Raw genomic sequence first — 18,607 nt, 5'->3', positions numbered from 1 at the left:
TCTTTAAACCTCGAGAGTCATATTCATTCAAAGAAAGACCTACTAATACATGAAAAGATTAGGAATATTTCTGTTTTTAAATCTTGACAACTATTTTCTTTCTTGTACTTGCCTGAGGATTGTTAACTGCTACCTTGGGTGATCTACTGAGAAAGAAGTTCAAATAAAATAATAAAATATTAGATTGTGAAATAAGCTCCATTTATTTTCAGTAACATCTTTTAAATTAATTTAAGTTTAGTCTCTACTATGACCCCAGTCTTACGAAGTGATCATGGTCTCATAGGTTTGTACCCTCATGTGCTATATTAAGACGATGTCTCTTCTCTTTTTTTTTCTTTATCAGTCTATCTAAACTGCAAGATGTTTAAGGCAAAAAAGAATGGCTTGATTTATGTGCTTACACAGCACCTTTTAAAAATGGGCTTTTGAACATAAACCAACTAGGATAGTTATACTCTCAGGTCTCAGGACTGCAACTCCCATCACAGTATTATGTTTTTGTGAAGAAACTGGCCAATATTAGCATACCTCGTGCAAGAGAGGAAAAACTTTGCAGGATGAGGTCGTATCTTTTATTAAATTAACTATGGCAACTTGCAAACAGGCAATGTTCTAGGCACCTCCTTCTTCAGCTCTGCTACCAAAACCACGATCTTCAACAGTAAATATAAAATGAGAAGAACTGCTCAGAGTTTAACAAAAACCACACACAAAATTAATCAAACAAAGCATTAACCAGAAAAACTGACAAGTAAATAAATGCACGCAGATACATTTCAGCCTGTAGCTTAGCAGTAGAGGTGCAGGGGTGGAAAAGATGTTGGCATGAATGAGAAAAAAATATGTAATTCAGCACCTGTAGAATGGTGACAGACAAATGGTTGAAAAAGAGAGAATTCTAAATTGTTCCACAAAGCCATTATCTCTCCAGTAGAATTACTCATTATAAGTCCCACGTTCATCCTTTGAAGGCATTTTGCTGATCTGCATGTATCTTTCAGTATTGGGTATGCTGGTATGTAAAGAGAGTTTTTGAGGTTCCACTTTTTCTTGCTCTAATTTCCATTTTCCCTCTCCATATATTCCCAAACCATTTATTCAGAAGAGGAGTGTAATTCTAATTCCCCTTAAAAGCTTGAAGTAGTTCTTCCCACAGCCAATGCCAGCTTGTAAACAAGTGGCACTGTTGACAGGTTGGTGTAACTGAAAGCTTCAAAACAGAGATAAAAATTCAAGCAAGTCAATATTGCGCAAGTAACTGTTAAAAAAGTCTATCAGCACAGTTGTATTTAACAGGTAGCTTTCACAGAAGGAGTCAAAAGGAACGAAATAAATTTGCCTATAATCAGCAGTTCAATCATGACTAAGACAAGGAGCTCAAGGATTGAACTAAAAGGACACCTGATGTCAAAGACCGACAGCATTTTCAGGGGACATTTGGCTTGGGATTCTTGAAATACAGAAATGCAGACATTTCTGTTTCCTGTACTGTGTTAGGACAGAGGACCTTAGTCAGTCAACTGGACGGAGCACAACTTGTTTAGATTCTTTGCTTCTTCTAAAGAAGTAATTTTGTTACTGTCAATTTCCTGACCGCTTCCAAATCTGCTTCTCAAGACCTGTATTTGACCTGAAGCACTAAGTAGACATCTTTTGAGAGAAATGGGTCATATTTCCACCTAAGTGAATTGTGTAATATGTGAAAATCTCATTTTGATTTTCAGTTATTGCATGTGCACTTACTGAAAAATAAGAAAGAAAGACTAAGCCATCAAAGAGGCTTACAATTCCATAATATAAAAAGAGAGTATTTCCACATATCTGATCCTTGGAAATCAGCACAATCTGTTTTGGGAAACAATCTCACCTCATTGTCCTCATGTATTTCAATACTGCCTTGTGCAGGTAACCTTTGTTTTCTTAAAGAGGCTCTATATAATTCACCTGAAAGGAAAAAAAGACAATAATTGATTGCATAAATACTTGGATTCCTCACCTTTTACAGACATAGAATCATGGAAACATTAAGGTTGGAAAAGACCTCCAAGAACATATAGTCCAGCCATCCCCCTTCCACCAGTATTAACCACTAAACCATGTCCCTAAGCATCACATCCAACCTTTCCTTAAAGACCTCCACAGACAGTGACTCCACCACCTCCCTGGGTAACCCGTTGCAATGCCTAATCACTCTTTCTGAGAAGAAATGTCTCCTAATTTCTAACCTGAACCTCCCCTGGCACAACTTGAGGCCATTCCCTCTAGCCCTATCACTAGTTACCTGTGAGAAGAGGCCCACTCCCAGGTCCCCACACCTTCCTTTCAGGTAGTTGTAGAGATCAATGAGGTCTCCCCTGAGCCTCCTCAGCTGCTCCTTGAAAGACTTGTGTTCCAGACTCTTCACCAGCTTCATAGCCCTTCTCTGGACATGCTCCAGGGCTTCAATGTCTTTCCTGTAGCAAGGGGCCCAAAACTGGATACAATACTCAAGGTGCGGCCTCACCAGAGCAGAGTACAGAGTAAAAGGGAACAATCACCTCCCTGGTCCCGCTGGCTACACTATTCCCGATACAAGCCAGGAAGCCGTTGGCCTTCTTGGCCACCTGGGCACACTGCTGGCTCATGTTCATGTGAGCATCGACCAACACCCCCAGATCCTTTTCCTCTGCACAGCTCTCCAGCCACTCTGCCCCAAGCCTGTAGCATTGCATGGGGTTGTTGTGACCACATTGCAGGACACGGCACTTAGACATGATGAACCTCATCCCATTTGCCTCTGCCCATTGATCCAACCTGCCCAGTCTGCAGAGACTTCCTACCCTCACGCAGACTGACGCTTCCCCCCCCCCCCAACTTGTTGTCACCTGCAAACTTACTGAGGGTGCACTCAATTCCCTCATACAAATCATCAGTAAAGATATTGAAGAGGGTGTGCCCCAATACCAACACCTGGGGAACACCACTTGAGACTGATCACCAGCTGGATTTCATTCTATTCACCACCAATCTCTTGGCCTGGCCTTCCAGTCAGTTTTTAACCCAGCAAAGGGTGTACCTGTCCAAGCCATGGGCTGCCAGCTTCTCCAGGAGAATACTGTGGGAGACCATGTCAAAGGCTTTGCTGAAGTCTAGGTAGACTACGTCAACAGGCTTTCCCTCATCCACCAGGTGGGTTACCTGGTCATAACAGGAGATGAGGTTGGTCAGGCAAGACTTGCCTTTCATGAACCTATGCTGGCTGGGCCTGATCCCCAGGTTGTCTTGCACATGCTGTGTGACTGCCCTCAAGATGATTTGTTCCATAACCTTCCGTGGCACTGAGGTCAGGCTGACAGGCCTGTAGTTCCCTGGATCTTCCTTATGACCTTTATTATAGATGGGTGTCACATTAGCAAGTCTCCAGTAATCTGGGACCTCTCTGATTGACCATGACAGCTGATAGATGATGGAAAGCAGCTCGGCAATCACATCTGCCAGCTCCCTCAGCACCCTCGGGTAGATAAGGGTATAGAGTTAAACAGTTTCAAAACAGAAGGATCTGTTCACAGGAAATCCTGTGGATAAACTGAACAATAAACAGGGTTTTTTGCAATCCTACATATTAAATACTCCTCTATTCTTACAGCAACACTTATAACAAGATATGGGTCCTTATGCAGAGATGTACAGTACCAGCACAGATGTTGTTTGTCATCTGTGCCTTTCTGGAACAGTAGTGGAAGAGGACTGCAACAGCAGTAGAAGAGGTCATCTCTGCTAGAACCATACGTTAGGTATCATAGATGGTCTGGGATGTTTTAAATGGCACCAATCACCTATATGTTGACAAGTGAATTGAGCCTTTAAAATTCTCTGAAGACCTTCATCATTCAGTTCTTCCATAAATCGCTGTGATTAGTTGGGGAACTCCCAGAAGTAACTGCAATGCTACATTACCAGGACACATGACAGGAGTAACAGAAATATAGAGCAAGGGATTTTCAAACACACACAAAAAAAACTTGTAACCTGAACAAACAGGAAGAAACACTGCAGATAAACGCAGTGCTTTCCTAATACCTTTTATCACAACAGGATCATATGTTCATCATCTGTTATAAAGACGACAACGCAAGTCCACATTGACTTTGGAGCAGAATTTAGAGTGTTTTTGGCTTCAACGAGAGCAGATTCAGTACCTTCAATACAGTCAATTATATACTCAGACCACTCTGGACAAACACCTCATGTTTTACAATATCTCATCAGAGGCATTAGGTGCACATTCTTGGTCCTCAAACAGCAGGTCCGCAATATCTGCTAGTTCAACTGTATTAACATACTTAACAAACTACTATATACTAATTACTAACAAATTACTATATACTAATGTTAATTACGGTATTAACAAATGCGATTAAAAAACCTCAACACATTTAACTAAACAGACCCAAAGATACGTATATATATAATATACGTATTGTGAATGCGCATATTATAAGAATTCAGAATAAGTAATTCTGGATAAATAAATAAATCTGAATAAACAGGCAGACTGGCTGGATAGGCTACTCTACTGGCTATTCTCATGTCCAAACATGAAAACAAGAAAGTGAATAGCAGTAGTCGGCATGGATTTATGAAGGGGAAATCAAGCCTAACCAACCTGATATACTTCTGTGATGAGACTATTTTCTTGGTGGATGAAGGGAGAGCAGTGGATATTGTTTACCTCAACTTTATCAGGGCTTTCAACATTGCCTCTCATAACATCCTTGCAAACAAAGTGAGGAAATACAGGCTAGGCAAGTGGACAGTGAGATGAACTGACAGCTGGCTGAACTGCCAGGCTTAAGGCATTGTGATCAGCAGTGCAAGTCCAGCTGAAGGCCTGTGTCCATTGGTGCATCCCAGGGGTCGCTACTAGATCCAGTCCTGTGTAGCAGCTTTATTAATGACCTAGACGATGGGACAGACTACACACTCAACAAGCCCACAGACAACACAAAACTAGACAGAGTGGCTAAGACATCACGTGGTTGTGCTGCCATTCAGAGGGATCTCACCAGGCTTAAGAATCAGGTCAACAGGAATATGATGAAGTGTAACCAAATGAAATGCAAAGTCCTGCAGTTGGGGAACAATAACGCAGACTGACAGTGTGGAAAACACCTTTGCAGAGAAAGACCTGAGGATCCTGGTGGACAACAAGTTGACTAGGACCCAGCAACGTGACGCTCACAGTGGACCAGTGCCTAGCAGTGACTTTTTATGTAAGACAAGAAACTGATAACCTATACAAATAAAGCTGAGAGACAGGCTTTTAACACCTGATCTAATTGAGTTTATTGTTTAGTCTACTGTCAATCTATTAACCGTTCAATATTGTCCCAAGAATAACAAACTAGTTTGTTTCAAAATACAGAATACAGTGAGATGCTTTATCTTTTAAATGTGCTTCCACTCATTAGTTTTCCTACTCATTGCATGACGCTTGTTTCTTTACCCTATGGGCCATTGTTCTCCAAAATATTCATGTATAAGATACAGAATATCAAAAGCTACAAATAAGTCAACATTATTACAATGTGCCCAAATGGCAAATTTGTGATGATTTACTGCTGAGTCCAGCATCTCAGCATCTGCCTCAACATAACCACTGTCACGTAATGAAACAAGAGAAACTGCCGTAAAGTTCTTTATGAGAACTATGGCATGTTAAATCCATAGTAATCTTTTGTTTAAAAGAAAACAATTATGAACTAAAAGTGCCAGGTTGTCTTTACATAACACCCTTCATTCCTATACCTCAGTGGAATTTACAAAGTAAATATACACAGACTTCTGCATTACACTTAAGAACTAATTCTATAGCAGATTTTACCATTATCATTCCTTGTAGCCATGAGAAAATCATTCAAACAGTGACTAAGTTTTTCTATATTTAAAAGCAAGGTGATTATTCTTGCCTCTTTGGCAGGCAAGGATTTAAAGGATTAGTCATTTAATATTTGTGCGAAACAAACAAAAATAAATAGCACACACACACACAAACACCACTAACAAACAGCAACAACATAAACCCACAAACCCAGCAATTCCAAACAAACGTAATTGCTTTCTGGAAGCCTCTACACTTTAAATCTGCTTCTAATTAAAAGTGGTGTTTCCAAAAACCTGTCCAGAAGACCCACTTTACTCTGAGGTTCTTCCTAGGAAAAATATGACAGTTTTCTAGCACCTAAGCTCAAAGCAGAACCTGTACCACGCAAACATTAGTTTTAAAATTACATCAGTCATGAAAAATGGTTATTCGGGGCCATGAGACACCACCTTATAGGGAACCATAATATTTATCTTCAACAGAGTACTGAAATAGGAAACCCAGGATTCATCATGTGCTCACAAACACTTTCTGTTATCTTCACAATGCAACACATTAGACAAGATACTTCCTGGGATTACTTGTGCCCTGTTCCTTTGAAAATCTTGTTCTTGGTCTTTAGAAAGCAGAGGGGGTGGGTTGCTTTTTCCTTTATGTATCAAATGCCAGACTGAAGGATAATTCCTTGCTCCACATGCATAAAAATCTTATAGATAACTGGACAATAGATTCCAGGCACTGTTTTAATTGCAGTTCCTATTCTATAGATAGACTGCTATCGGAATATTGGCCTTCTTTCCAAACTGTTTTCTCACTTTGATTGGGGATTTAAAAAAAAAAAAAAAAAAAGAAGCATGATATCAACTTGTAGTATTAAGAGATTGAAAAACTATGACGCACAGATCAGTTGTTTATGGAAGCATAAAAGGTATTCGTTAATTTCAGACACAGCAGTCTGCACAGTGCAGCTGTCTTACTGTCTTTGGAACACTACTACACTGCCAAAAGCTCAGACTTCAGTAATGTAAGAACTTATACTGTCTTCTTTTGAAAATCTGCACCCAGAAGTACAGTTTTAACTTAAAATGAATGGGAAGGGAAGGGAAGGGAAGGGAAGGGAAGGGAAGGGAAGGGAAGGGGTTTGCTGTGTTTTGTTTGTTTTGCTTGTTTTCTGGTTGATTTGTAGTACAAGTCAGGAATTTCAGTGGCTGGAACTTTGGCATTGTGCTGCCCAAAAGAACAAACTTGTCTGAATTCAACGTAGTCCCATGGCATAACAGGTGAGGGCTGTGTGTCTATGTGCATGGGTGTGTGTGTCATGTAAAGGGATCAACACATGCCTGTATTTCAAATTTCAGCTTTGCTGATCATACACTTTGGAAGATAACTAGATTTGGGGCCTGCATAGGTTCAGCTTTATTGTTGAGGTTAAATACCAGACACTGAAGTAATTGGGGCCCTTCTCTGTAATGATGAAAATGTAATGAATAAGACTACTGAACAGGTCTGTATGAGACAGGAACATACATCATGACCTACAACAGAAAAAGACAGAAATTTCATGTGTCACCAAAATGAAACTGATTAGAAAGAGATTTATGTTTTATTATTTACTGGAAGGGCTTTAATGAAGTAAAATCATGAGGCCTGGCTGGACAGAACCTCTCTGATGACATTAACAACATTTTACAGATTTTTCCAGTTGTCTTGATTCATACTGTCATTATACCAATTTATGCTAACTGTAACATTATGTAAACTACAGTGGGGAAAAAAAAAGGTAGTCAAATCCCACACAGAGTCAGAAAGCAGTGGTTTGTAACAGATTACATTGCAATAGCTAGTGATGGAGTCAGGAAAGGTCAGGATGAGATCAAATTAGAAACCTTTCTTTTTCCCTTTTTTTTTTTTTTTTTTTTGATTTAACTTGCAAACACATCAGCTAGAGAGAACCCTAGGCTTCTCAAATCTGGCATGAGAAGACACAGGAACAGGCACTTCTCCTGCAGGCACCCAAAGTAACTGATCAACAGTAGGCTGGTGATAGCAGTGGCTAGTTCCCACTGATGTCCTTATGTCCGAGTTTTCTAAAGTAACCAGGTCCTCAAACACACTGAGAGCTTTCAAAAACCCACCCTTTGTTTTAATGACTTCCTAGCAGCAAAACATTTGAAAAGCCACATCTATAAACAGCTGCAGAGCCATCCTACACAGCTCTGGTTCATATTACTGAGCAGAATAAATTCTTCACGCTATTGAGTGAACGTGACCTATTATCACTGCATTGGCTTCCTGCAGGCTTCAGGAAAGAATGAAAGTCTTAGTCTTTTCCAGATGCTTCCTCAAACTAGCCAACATGCCAGATCACAATCAATTATTCTGCTAAGATGCAATGACCTCCCTCTTAAAGGTCAAATATCTAGCCTGTGCAGATGAGAGCATCTTTCTGGGAGCCTGGGAGTCTGAAATTGTGGAATTAACTCACCTGTCACAGAACTTAACACCTCCCACTCCCACTGCAAAACATTCTGTCTGTCAGAGAACAGAGTCGAAGGTATAGCAGCAAAGGCAATTAAAAAAATGGAGTGAAAGAAATAAAAATCTCCTAAACCCCCAAATTACCTTGCATGTAAAACTCCACAGATGACAGAACGAAAAATAATGCACTGCATATGACCAATTTAAGCTACAACAATTTACCATACTCCTAAAGGCAGTCAAATATATAAACTGCTTTAGGACAGAATAATCACTTACGTGATGTGAGGCGAGAATAAGTATGTCTAAACTGAGGGGAGCAAGAAACATTACATTCCAGTAGCTTTTGTATCTTGGGAAACCAAGCAGAATTGTAGAGGCATTTCAATACACTCACAAAGGTTTAGTGACACAAAGCAACACTTGCTCCTCCTCGGAGCAAAAGAACTCAAGCCACAGGAATCAGGATTGTCACTAACCCTAATCAATTCATCTACCCTCAGAGAAACCCCATTTTGTAATACACATGAGGTTGATACTTTGTTGAGGAGACTTAATTGATGTTTAGGAGATATAAAAGTGCTTTCAATGATGCAGTTTTGCTTGAAGCTGATTATGAGCTTCAAAGGTCAGAATAAATGCCAGAGGGAGAGATTATCAAGCAGAAGACTGCAGAGACAAAGATAAATCAGCAATTACCATATGGTTTGGCTATTTATCACACAGAGCTACTGCTTATCCTGCGACCCTACCACTTATGTGATGACTATAAGGTGTCTGTCAGACATGCATGGATTTCTCTTCAATGTGTACCCAGTCACTCTCAGATTTGGGTTATTTAACATCAGCTTTAGAATAAAATTCTCAGTTAAACAACACAGGAAGCCATTCACATACTAGAAATGTCATCAGACATATCTCTCAGAAAACGACCACAATGAAATCATCCATGAAAATGTAAGGAAATACTGTTGACATAGGCACAGAATCTCTCTGTGATATGAAAAGGCGTATCAGACTTTATTTATGTGCTTCACAGTTTTTGAGCTACAGCAGGTCTCTCACCTTTGCAAACAGCACAGTTTGCATGCAGTGCTGCACGGCAGAACATAGAAAAATGATGGTGGCTGTAAAGAACAAATTACATAGAATGGTACTGATCCTTATTGCAAGCCTAAGAAAATGAAATGAAATGAAATGAAGGGTGGCATGTTTTATATTGGAACATAAATGATTGCATTCATTTCTGTCACTCAGTTTGGAGAAGTAGTCAGAGCTACTCAGGTGACAGCAATGTGCACAACTGAGTGATATAGTTTGAAATCTTTACTTCATGTGATTCTTCTCCTCTTCTACTAGATCTGCTGGTACAGGTTATGCAAAGCTAGCATGGCTGTAAAGCCTGACACAAACAAAAAAAGGTGAAGGCTTTATTCATCAGAACAATTCATCAGAACACAGTCACCCAGAAAGACATTTGGTTCAAGTAATACAAACACACTTTTTTGCCAGGAAATTCTAACTCTGCATGGCAGGAACATCTATACCGAAACAGAAACCAACACATCCATGCACACTTATCAAACCAGAGTCTTGCATGCATGTGAATTCTCCAGTAGCAGAACTATGCTCAGTGCAGATGCAGAGGTCTTCTATAATGAAGTTGTATGACAACAGCTTACAACAGGTCTTGTGATCTCAGTGCAGTCACATTAATTTCATGCCTCCCTGTCAGATGAAATACAGACTAGTATACAAAATGGGACTGTAATAAAAATTGGCATTGAAATGAGGTTTAACGGCCTTCCACAACGATACAGAAATATCTCCCAGAACACCTGCTAGCTTGCAATAGCCTTTAGTGCCCCGTTTTATTTAAAATAAAAAATTAAAGAGAATCCACTAGTTATAAGCTGCTACCACAAACTGGGGTTATGCCAGAGGTCACTTGGGCTGCCTTCAACTATTAAGAATTGCTTCAAGCAAGGTCATCTTTTAATTGCTCCTACCCTCTTTCCCAGCCTCTACATACAAATCCCACAACAGCTCTTAAATTGCCAAAATAACAGCATCAGATGGGTTCTGATAAATCACATTACATTTCTCTTCATATAGTCATCCCTCAAGAGGTTCAAGGAATATGAATCTAGACTGAAATGCAGACCTCCTGTATTTTAAAATACCCTTTTGAAGACATTTACTGTGAGACTATGGCAAAAACTTAAATGTCATCCCTGGTTAACCACTTGAGGGCATTCTACTTCATTTGTGTAACTACAACCTTTGAAATCTATACTACTAAAGGGCTTTGAAATTAGCTCTACACTTAAAGAGACAATATCAGGAAGAGTTCAGTTTATGAGGAGACTCATCAAATTCAAAGAACTATTCACTTTGTGAAAAGAAAGCATGCTAGTGAAATAAAGGTAGTAGGAACTCTGTGCCCTAGCAATTAACTATGCTTTACGGGGGAGTACAAAGGTTTTCACCACACAGCGATTTTCACAGAATCTGCAACAAATTGCCATCTCTCTGGCCAGGAATTAGAAGACCATCTGCAATTCCTCTAGTTGCTTGCTACCACGTGTTGCAAAGCTACCAAAAACAAAAAATTAAAAAGGTATCAAAAACAAAAAATTAAAAATTAAAAATTTTCAGTCACTGAAAAGAGACTGGCTCCATCTTCTTTGCACCCCCATAGAGTATTTTGTATAACTCTGACTCGTTTTGTTCTCCATTGTGATTACATTGCTAATATGGTCAGCATCAGAGTCTAGCACAGCTGAACAGAGTTGTGTGCTTAAGCACCAGCAAGGTATTAAGGGGATCTTTCTTCATCTTCTTCACCACATATCCAGTCTTGCAACATTAGCTGCTGTACCTTCAGCAGGCTTTATGGTATTCATGGCTTACCCTGTTCTAATCATCTGAATTTATTTAACAGCTTAACAAGTTATCACTGGAACAAACAACATTCATGTTCTACTTTAGAACCCGACTTTCCCCCTGCAAGAATACAGTGAAATTTACCTTAAAATAGAAAAATTATATATATATATATTAATGCTGTGTCAAATATAACAACAATGGGAGTAGAAGGAAAGGAGATAATACACCTACAGATAAGATTACCCTCTGAATGGGACTGACAGCCAGGGAACCTTTAGGCCCAATGAAAATGATGTAAGACCACCTGCTGATTTTAGCATGTGGACCAAATATTAATACATATACATAATACAAATCTTAATCTTGGCCCAAAGCCAGAAAGGGAATCTGTGGAAGAACAGCAAGGAAACCAGGGTTCTCTGCAACAGGACCCCACACTCAGCTAAAAATATCTTAGAAGTTACCTTAAGTTTTCTCCATTTTGCAAACATTTGCTGAGCTGTATTTTAGAATGCACAGCATCACAAAAATAAAATGACAGCAGTTGTTGAACATGAGTAACCTACTCTAGTATAAACTGCTATCATGGATAATTTGCATGTCAAGGACAGCAGAAGTCCAATTCACTGTTTATCTTTAAAATCTGCTGCAAGAAGTAAATCTGTTTTCATATGAGCCATCTGATGTGTTTTGGAATGCTATTGCTATTCTAATTTCCATCCTTTTCTTCCACTGTTCATTCCATTAAGCCAAACTCTGTTTTCCGTTCTTCACATTATCAGGCAGTGGCAGATGCTATTGCAATAAATTTAATAGCAGCATAAACACTACATTTGGTTATGTCCAAACACCGTTTAATTAATTATATGACACTCTAGAAAGAGTCAAGGAAGGAGAGGTCACATGCTACTGGGGAGAAGGAGAGTAGTTTGTTTACACAGAACGTTCACTGTGGAAAAAATTAGTCAATGCAGCCTAAGTGCCTGAGGATGGGGCAGAGAACACCAGTACAAAGTGAAAATCACCATAACTGAAAGCACAGAACCATGAGGGTGAACCCATTTAATGCAAAGAAATGAACCCTTCTGCTAAGTAAATGGAAAATGCTAATTCAGAGCCAAGTTGGCATATCTGCAATATTTGCTTGTGATTCTCTTGACCCAATCATTAATTTATTTTTAAACTAACGTTTGAAATGCAAAATTCAACAAAGCAACTAAGACCTACACATAATTAGACTGAAAAAAGAGGTCTTAGCCTGCAGAGTGTGCTTGAGGTTTCTGTCAGCATCTGACGGCATCAGTTTAATACATCTGTGGGAGGTGCACCCAGACTGAAGAACTGCTCAGCCTGGTGACAGAGCTTTGGGAGGAGGTGGACAGGCTGAGGAGCATCAGGGAGAGGGAAAAGGAAATGGACTGGTGGAATCATACCCTACCATCCCTGGGACAGAGGTGTCAGCCAGTCATAACATATGACATGAAGAATTCCCTATCCTCTCTCCACCAGGCAGAAGGTGGTGAGACTAAAGAGCTAAGGGGGGATGGAAGCAGGTTTCTGCTTGGTGCAGCATGTGAATCCCATCACTGCCTACCCTGCCTTCCCAAGACAACTACCATTATGAAAAAAAAAAGCATGTCAGTGACTCCCTTCTGAGGGGAAGATAGGGCCTGATATGCCAACAAGATCCCATTCATTGGGAAGTCTGCTGCCTCCCAGGGGCCCAGGTACGAAACATTACTAGAAAACCTTCTAGGCTGGTATGGCCCTCTGATTATTTATCCATTACTGCTTTTTCATGTATGCAGCAATAAAATTGGTGATCGAAGGTGATCAAAAGAGACCTCAGGGTCTTGACAATTAGTTAAAGGATCAGGAGGCGCAGGTATTGTTTTCCTCTGTCCTTCCAGTATCAGGGAACAACAGTGAGAGCAATAGGCAGATCCAGCTGATCAATACGTGGCTCTGACAGTTTTTTGACTACAGCATGGTCTACATGGCATCAGGCCTGCTGTCGCCTGATGGGATGCACCTTTCTCAGAGGGGGAAATGAATTTTTGTGCCCAAGTTGGCAGAGCTGATTGAAAGAGCTTTAAACTAGGTTTGAAGAGGGAAAAAGGATATGGGACAGCATGCCAAAGTGAGAAGCACTCTGTGTTAGTGAGATCCTTCAATCTGCTCCATGAGGTGCAGGCTACACTGGAGCACACTGAAATGTTTCTACATCAATGCATGCAGCACGAGGAACAAGCAATAGAAGCTAGAACCTTTAGCTTGGTTCCAGAGCTATCACATCATTGGCATAAGCAAGACTTGGTGGGAAGCATCCTGTGGCTGGAGTGCTGTGATGGATGGTTATAGGCTCTTCAGGAAGGACAGGCAGGGCAGGCAAGGCAGGGGGTTGCTACTGTATATAAGGGAGGGGCTGGACTTTATGGAGCTTACAGTTGGTGATGGCACTGTTGAGAGCTTCTTGGAAAGGATTAAGGGACAAACAAAGTAGATGTTGTTGTGGTAGTCTAATACAGTAGTCAGCCAGCATGATAACATCAATGAACTCTTCTCACTTCCATAAACAAGATGATAGTTTGGACTTCAGGCTCTATTGCACCAATCAGCTCCTTGCTGGAACACCCAGCTAAAAGCTAGTCAATGTCAAAGAGCATTAAATGTTTGGGTCTGGATGAGGAGCAAATGGACTGCAGGGGAAGTGTAAAAGGTGGCATTGAGAACACTCTTCCACTTGTTTCTTCGATGTCTCAAAATTACTTTGGATGGATATAACTGTTGGCCTAGATGCATTACTCGGTCAGGCCCCAGATCTGGCTAAACCCCTTAAGCAAGAAAGAAGAAATAAAGTAATTTTTATTGGAACCTGCAGCAAATGTGCGTGTGCAAGCAGGCACTTTCACATATCTCCAATAAATTATTTATGAACCAGAACAGCAATAAAACTTGACTAGTTTCTAGATAAGCTCTTTATCATCTGTTATTTAAAACACTGAAGGTCAACACATCTCTTATCATACAACATGGACCTTTGAGAGATAAAACCAGATAGCTTTATTTTTTCTTTCCATACCAGCGTTGAAATAAGTAGTTTCATAGCTTTAATGCACTGTAACTTTGAGAAGGCTCAGAACAAGGAAGGTCGCCTATTGCCATTTTAATGAACATACAAACTTAATCCCCAAGCGCATTTACGCTCAGATATTAAGTACTCCTTCTGGCAAAAGCCAGTAATTGTGTGCTCCTGAAAAGCATGAGAACTGTAAGAGGAGACAATCAAAAGAAGCAGAGATTGCACATAATTTCCAAATGTCATGTAATTCTAGCATGTTTTACAAAGACACATTTGTTTTCCTCAAAAGAAATAATAACCAAACAAGAACATGCCAATTACCTATAATCCTGTAACTACACAAATTCACATCAATGGAAATATCCATAGTGAAAACTTAATCAATTTAAATGCTGCTCCCAGTTTTCCCCTAAAGGTGTATTTCTATCACTGATGAGAAAGGTTGTGGTGGTCAAGTGCTCTCAGTTGTACTTACTGAAAATCAATGACTGAATTAAATTACACACTTGCCATTTATAAAGTTCCCGATAACCTTTGCATGTCTTACACTGGATCTGTAGCATTACTTAAATAGTGTCCAGTGGGCCTTCAGCTCCGCTCAGAGCATGCTGCATCTTCTCATACATCTTAATTCATTGAAAGATCCCATAAATGATATGCTTTATTAATTGATTTGTTAAACCATGAAAAGCAGTCAGTGCTCTGCTCCCTCCACAGCCACTGAGCAAAACCATTTGTCCTAGAGACTGATTAAATTGCAACAAAGCTTTCTGCAACTAGAGCCAATGAACTCATCACTTTCTGAGAATCACAAGTAAATCCAGCTTAGGCAAAAAAACACATATTCACTGGAAAAGCAGACCATACTCCTCACATCTTTCCACTGAGACAGTGAAGTTCCTCACAAAAAGACAACATAGAGGACATCTTACTCTTTTCTGCATAATGTTTTTAAAGAGAGAACCCAGATTTACCTGGACTTACATTTTTTGGCTATAAACACTTGGGCTAAGACTGAAATAGCTTTTTACTGTGGCACTGGAGACAATACAGTCAAGCACCCTCCTCATTCTCTCTTTGCTTTCCTCATTTGTATCTGATGGTTACTAGTCAGAAACATTTCTAAGACTGCTAAATCACTAATTGTTATTCAGTTTTATGAAGCTGTAACAAAAGCACTGTGTAATTTAATATCTGTACTAAAAACACTGCAATAAGATCTATCAGCATTTGGCAGATAATTATTAAGACAAACATACATGAGCACATGCAAGGAAAAATCAACAGGCAGCAAATGAGTAGGACTGAATTTGAGAGTGGCAGAGAAAAGAAGGAAATGCCTGTAACTGCCTCACCTGTTAAGTAATCTGATGTATTTAGCAGGGGTGCATCAAGGAAAGTTTCTAACCAGCAGCGTGCATTACAGCCAGCGTTCTTCTTTCTTTTGCACTACTGAAGCAATTAAATTACATGCTGACATAACAAGACATTGTACATGAAATACTGGCTCAGTCTTCTTCTGCCCCACTCCTTGCCAACTTTAACTCTTGACTGACAGCCTTGTTCAATAATGGTAAAAATCAGCACAATGAATGAAAAGCTACAGTACACTTACAGTATACATTAAGCAATGTGTATATATATACATACATATAATGTCTCCCTAGGATATACACACACACACACACTGTAATGTCTCCCGGTAAGACCTCATTGCAACCTTTCAACACTTAAAGGGGTCTTATAAAAAAGATGGAGAGGGACTCTTTACTCAGGTAGATAAGGATAGGACAAGCGGGAATGGTCTCACACTAAAAGACGATAGATTTAGTTTAGACATTATGAGGAAATTTCTTCACTGTAAGGGTAGTGAGGCACTGGAACAGGTCACCCAGAGAAGTTGTAGATGCCTCATCCCTGGAGTTGTTCAAGGCCAGGCTGGATGGGGCCTTGTCCAACCTGATCTAGTGGGTGGCATCCCTGCCTATGGCAGGGGGTTGAAACTAGGTGATCTTTAAGGTCCCCTCCAACCCAAGCCATTCTATGATAAGCAATATCAGAATGTAGATGCATCTTACACATAAACCAACTCATCAAATGCTGTTGAGTTGGGTACACTGCCTGTAAAGCCTCTTTGAGCAGTTATGTGTGAATAGAAGTGAAGTTAAAGATTAAAACATGAGAATTCTTTCTTTTACAAAACATTGCAAGAAATTGTTGCTTGTGACGAAGGATACAGAGAAGGTAGAGTTACTGTATGCCATCTTTGCTTCAGTCTTTACTGTTAACACGTGCCCTCAAGAATCCTTGATCTATGATACCAGGGAAGAAGTATGGAGAAAGGAAATTTTTCCCTTGGTTGAGGAGTATCAGTTCAGAGATCATTTAGGCAAACTTGATACCACAAATCCATGGATGGGAGGCACCCACACGTCCTGATGGAGATGGAGGTTGTTACTGTTAAATCACTCTCCATCACCTTTGAAAGGCTGTGGAGAACGGGGGAGGTGCCTGAGGACTGGAATAAAGCCACTATCATTCCAGTCTTCTAAAAGGGAAAGAAGGAGGAATCATGGAACACAACAAACAGTCTAACCTCTATCCCTGGAAAGGTGATGGGACAGCTTATCATGAAGGCCACCTCTAAGCATACGGAATCCGATTGCCTTCTATGATGGGACAACCAAGGATGGAGCCAGTCTCTTTTCAGTTGTGCCCAGCAAGAGGATGAGAGGCGATGGGGACAAAATGAAGCACAGGAAGTTCCAGCTGAATACGAGAGCACTTCTTTACTGTGAGGGTGACAGCACTGGAACAGGTTGCCCAGCGAGGTTGTAGAGTCTCTTTCTCTGGAGATATTCAAAACCCATCTGGATGACATCCTGTGCAATATGGTGTAGGTGATCCTGCTCGGCAGGGGTGTTGGACTAGATGATCTTCAGAGGTTCCTTCCAACCTCGGCCATTCTGTGATTTTGTGATTCCGTAATTGGCTGGAGAGATGAGGGAAAGCAGTGGATGTTGTCTGCCTGGACTTCAGCAAGGCTTTTGTCACTGTTTCCTACAACATCCTCGTACAGAAAATTAAGGAAATGTGGATTAGATGAGTGGACAGTGAGGTGGATTGAGAACTGGCTGAATGGCAGAGCTCAGAGGGTTGTGATCAGTGGCAGTCTAGTTGGAGACCTGCAGCTACTAGCGTCCCTCAGCAGTCAGTTCTGGCTCCAGTATTGTTTAACTTACCCAACAATGACCTAGATGAAGGGATGGAATGCCTTCTCAGCAAGGATTGCTGTTAACACAAAACTGGGAGGAGTGGCTGATACCCCAAAAGGTTCTGCTGCCATTCAGAGAGACTGAGGCAGGCTGGAGAAGTGGGTGGAGATGAACCTCATGAAGCGCAACAAAAGCAAGTGCAGGGCCCTGCACTTGGGGAGGAATAACCCCATGCCCCCATACAGGCTGGGGGCTGACCTGCTGGAAAGCAGCTCTGTGGAGAAGGACCTGGGGGTCCTGGTTGACAACAAGCTGGCCACGAGCCAGCAACATGCCCTTGTGGCTAAGAAGGCCAATGGTATCCTGGGGTACATTAAGCAAGAGTGTTGCCAGCAGGTCAAGAGAGTTAATCCCCCTCTACTCAGCCCTGCTGAGGCCTCACCTGGAGTACTGGGTCTTGTTCTGGGCTCCCCAGTACAAGAGAAACATGGAGCTTTTGGAGAGAGTCCAGCAGAGGGCTGCTAAAATGCAGTCTGGAGCATCTGTCATATGAGGAAAGAGTGAGGGAACTGGGCCTGTTCAGCCTCGAGAAGGGAAGGCTCAGGGGATCTGATCGATGTATACGAATACCTTATGGGAGGGTGTCAAGAGGACAGGGCCAGACTCTTCTCAGTGGTGCCCAGCAACAGGACAAGAGGCAACATGTACAAACTGAAACATGGGTAAGACTTCTTTACTGTGAGGGTGACAGAGTGCTGAACAAGTTGCCCAGAAAGATTGTGGAGTCTCCTCCCCTGAAGATATTCAAAAGCTGTCTGGACACAATCCTGGGTAATGTGCTCTATATGATCCTGCCTGAGCAGGGAAGTTGGTCTAGATGATATCCAGAGGTTCCTTCCAACTTCAACAATTCTGTGATTTCCAAGCACTAAAATATTACTTACATGTCTACATAAAACCTTTAACTACGGGGCATTGTATATTATACTTCTTTTTAGTATTTACATAATGTCTGACACCTAATTGCTTCAATAGTCAGATTTTCTTATTAACATTAAATTAACATGTAAGGCAACA

At 40.8% G+C, this 18,607-nt stretch overlaps 1 protein-coding gene across 3 annotated transcripts in view; it reads right to left on the bottom strand.

The window, feature by feature from the left end:
* PITPNM3 (PITPNM family member 3) overlaps positions 1–18,607 on the bottom strand; it is a 74,678-nt gene that overhangs the window by 34,823 nt on the left and 21,248 nt on the right. For all 3 annotated transcript variants that reach the window (XM_035342784.1, XM_035342785.1, XM_035342786.1), the window contains one exon: positions 1,871–1,947. In XM_035342784.1, the coding sequence (XP_035198675.1) occupies positions 1,871–1,947 (77 nt within the window). The remainder of the gene's footprint in view (positions 1–1,870; positions 1,948–18,607) is intronic.

This window comes from Oxyura jamaicensis, chromosome 19 (assembly GCF_011077185.1).
Source record: "Oxyura jamaicensis isolate SHBP4307 breed ruddy duck chromosome 19, BPBGC_Ojam_1.0, whole genome shotgun sequence".
Classification (NCBI taxonomy): Eukaryota; Metazoa; Chordata; class Aves; order Anseriformes; family Anatidae; genus Oxyura; species Oxyura jamaicensis.
The sequence above is the reverse complement of the archived record's forward strand: the minus strand, read 5'-3'. Positions and strand labels throughout refer to the sequence as shown.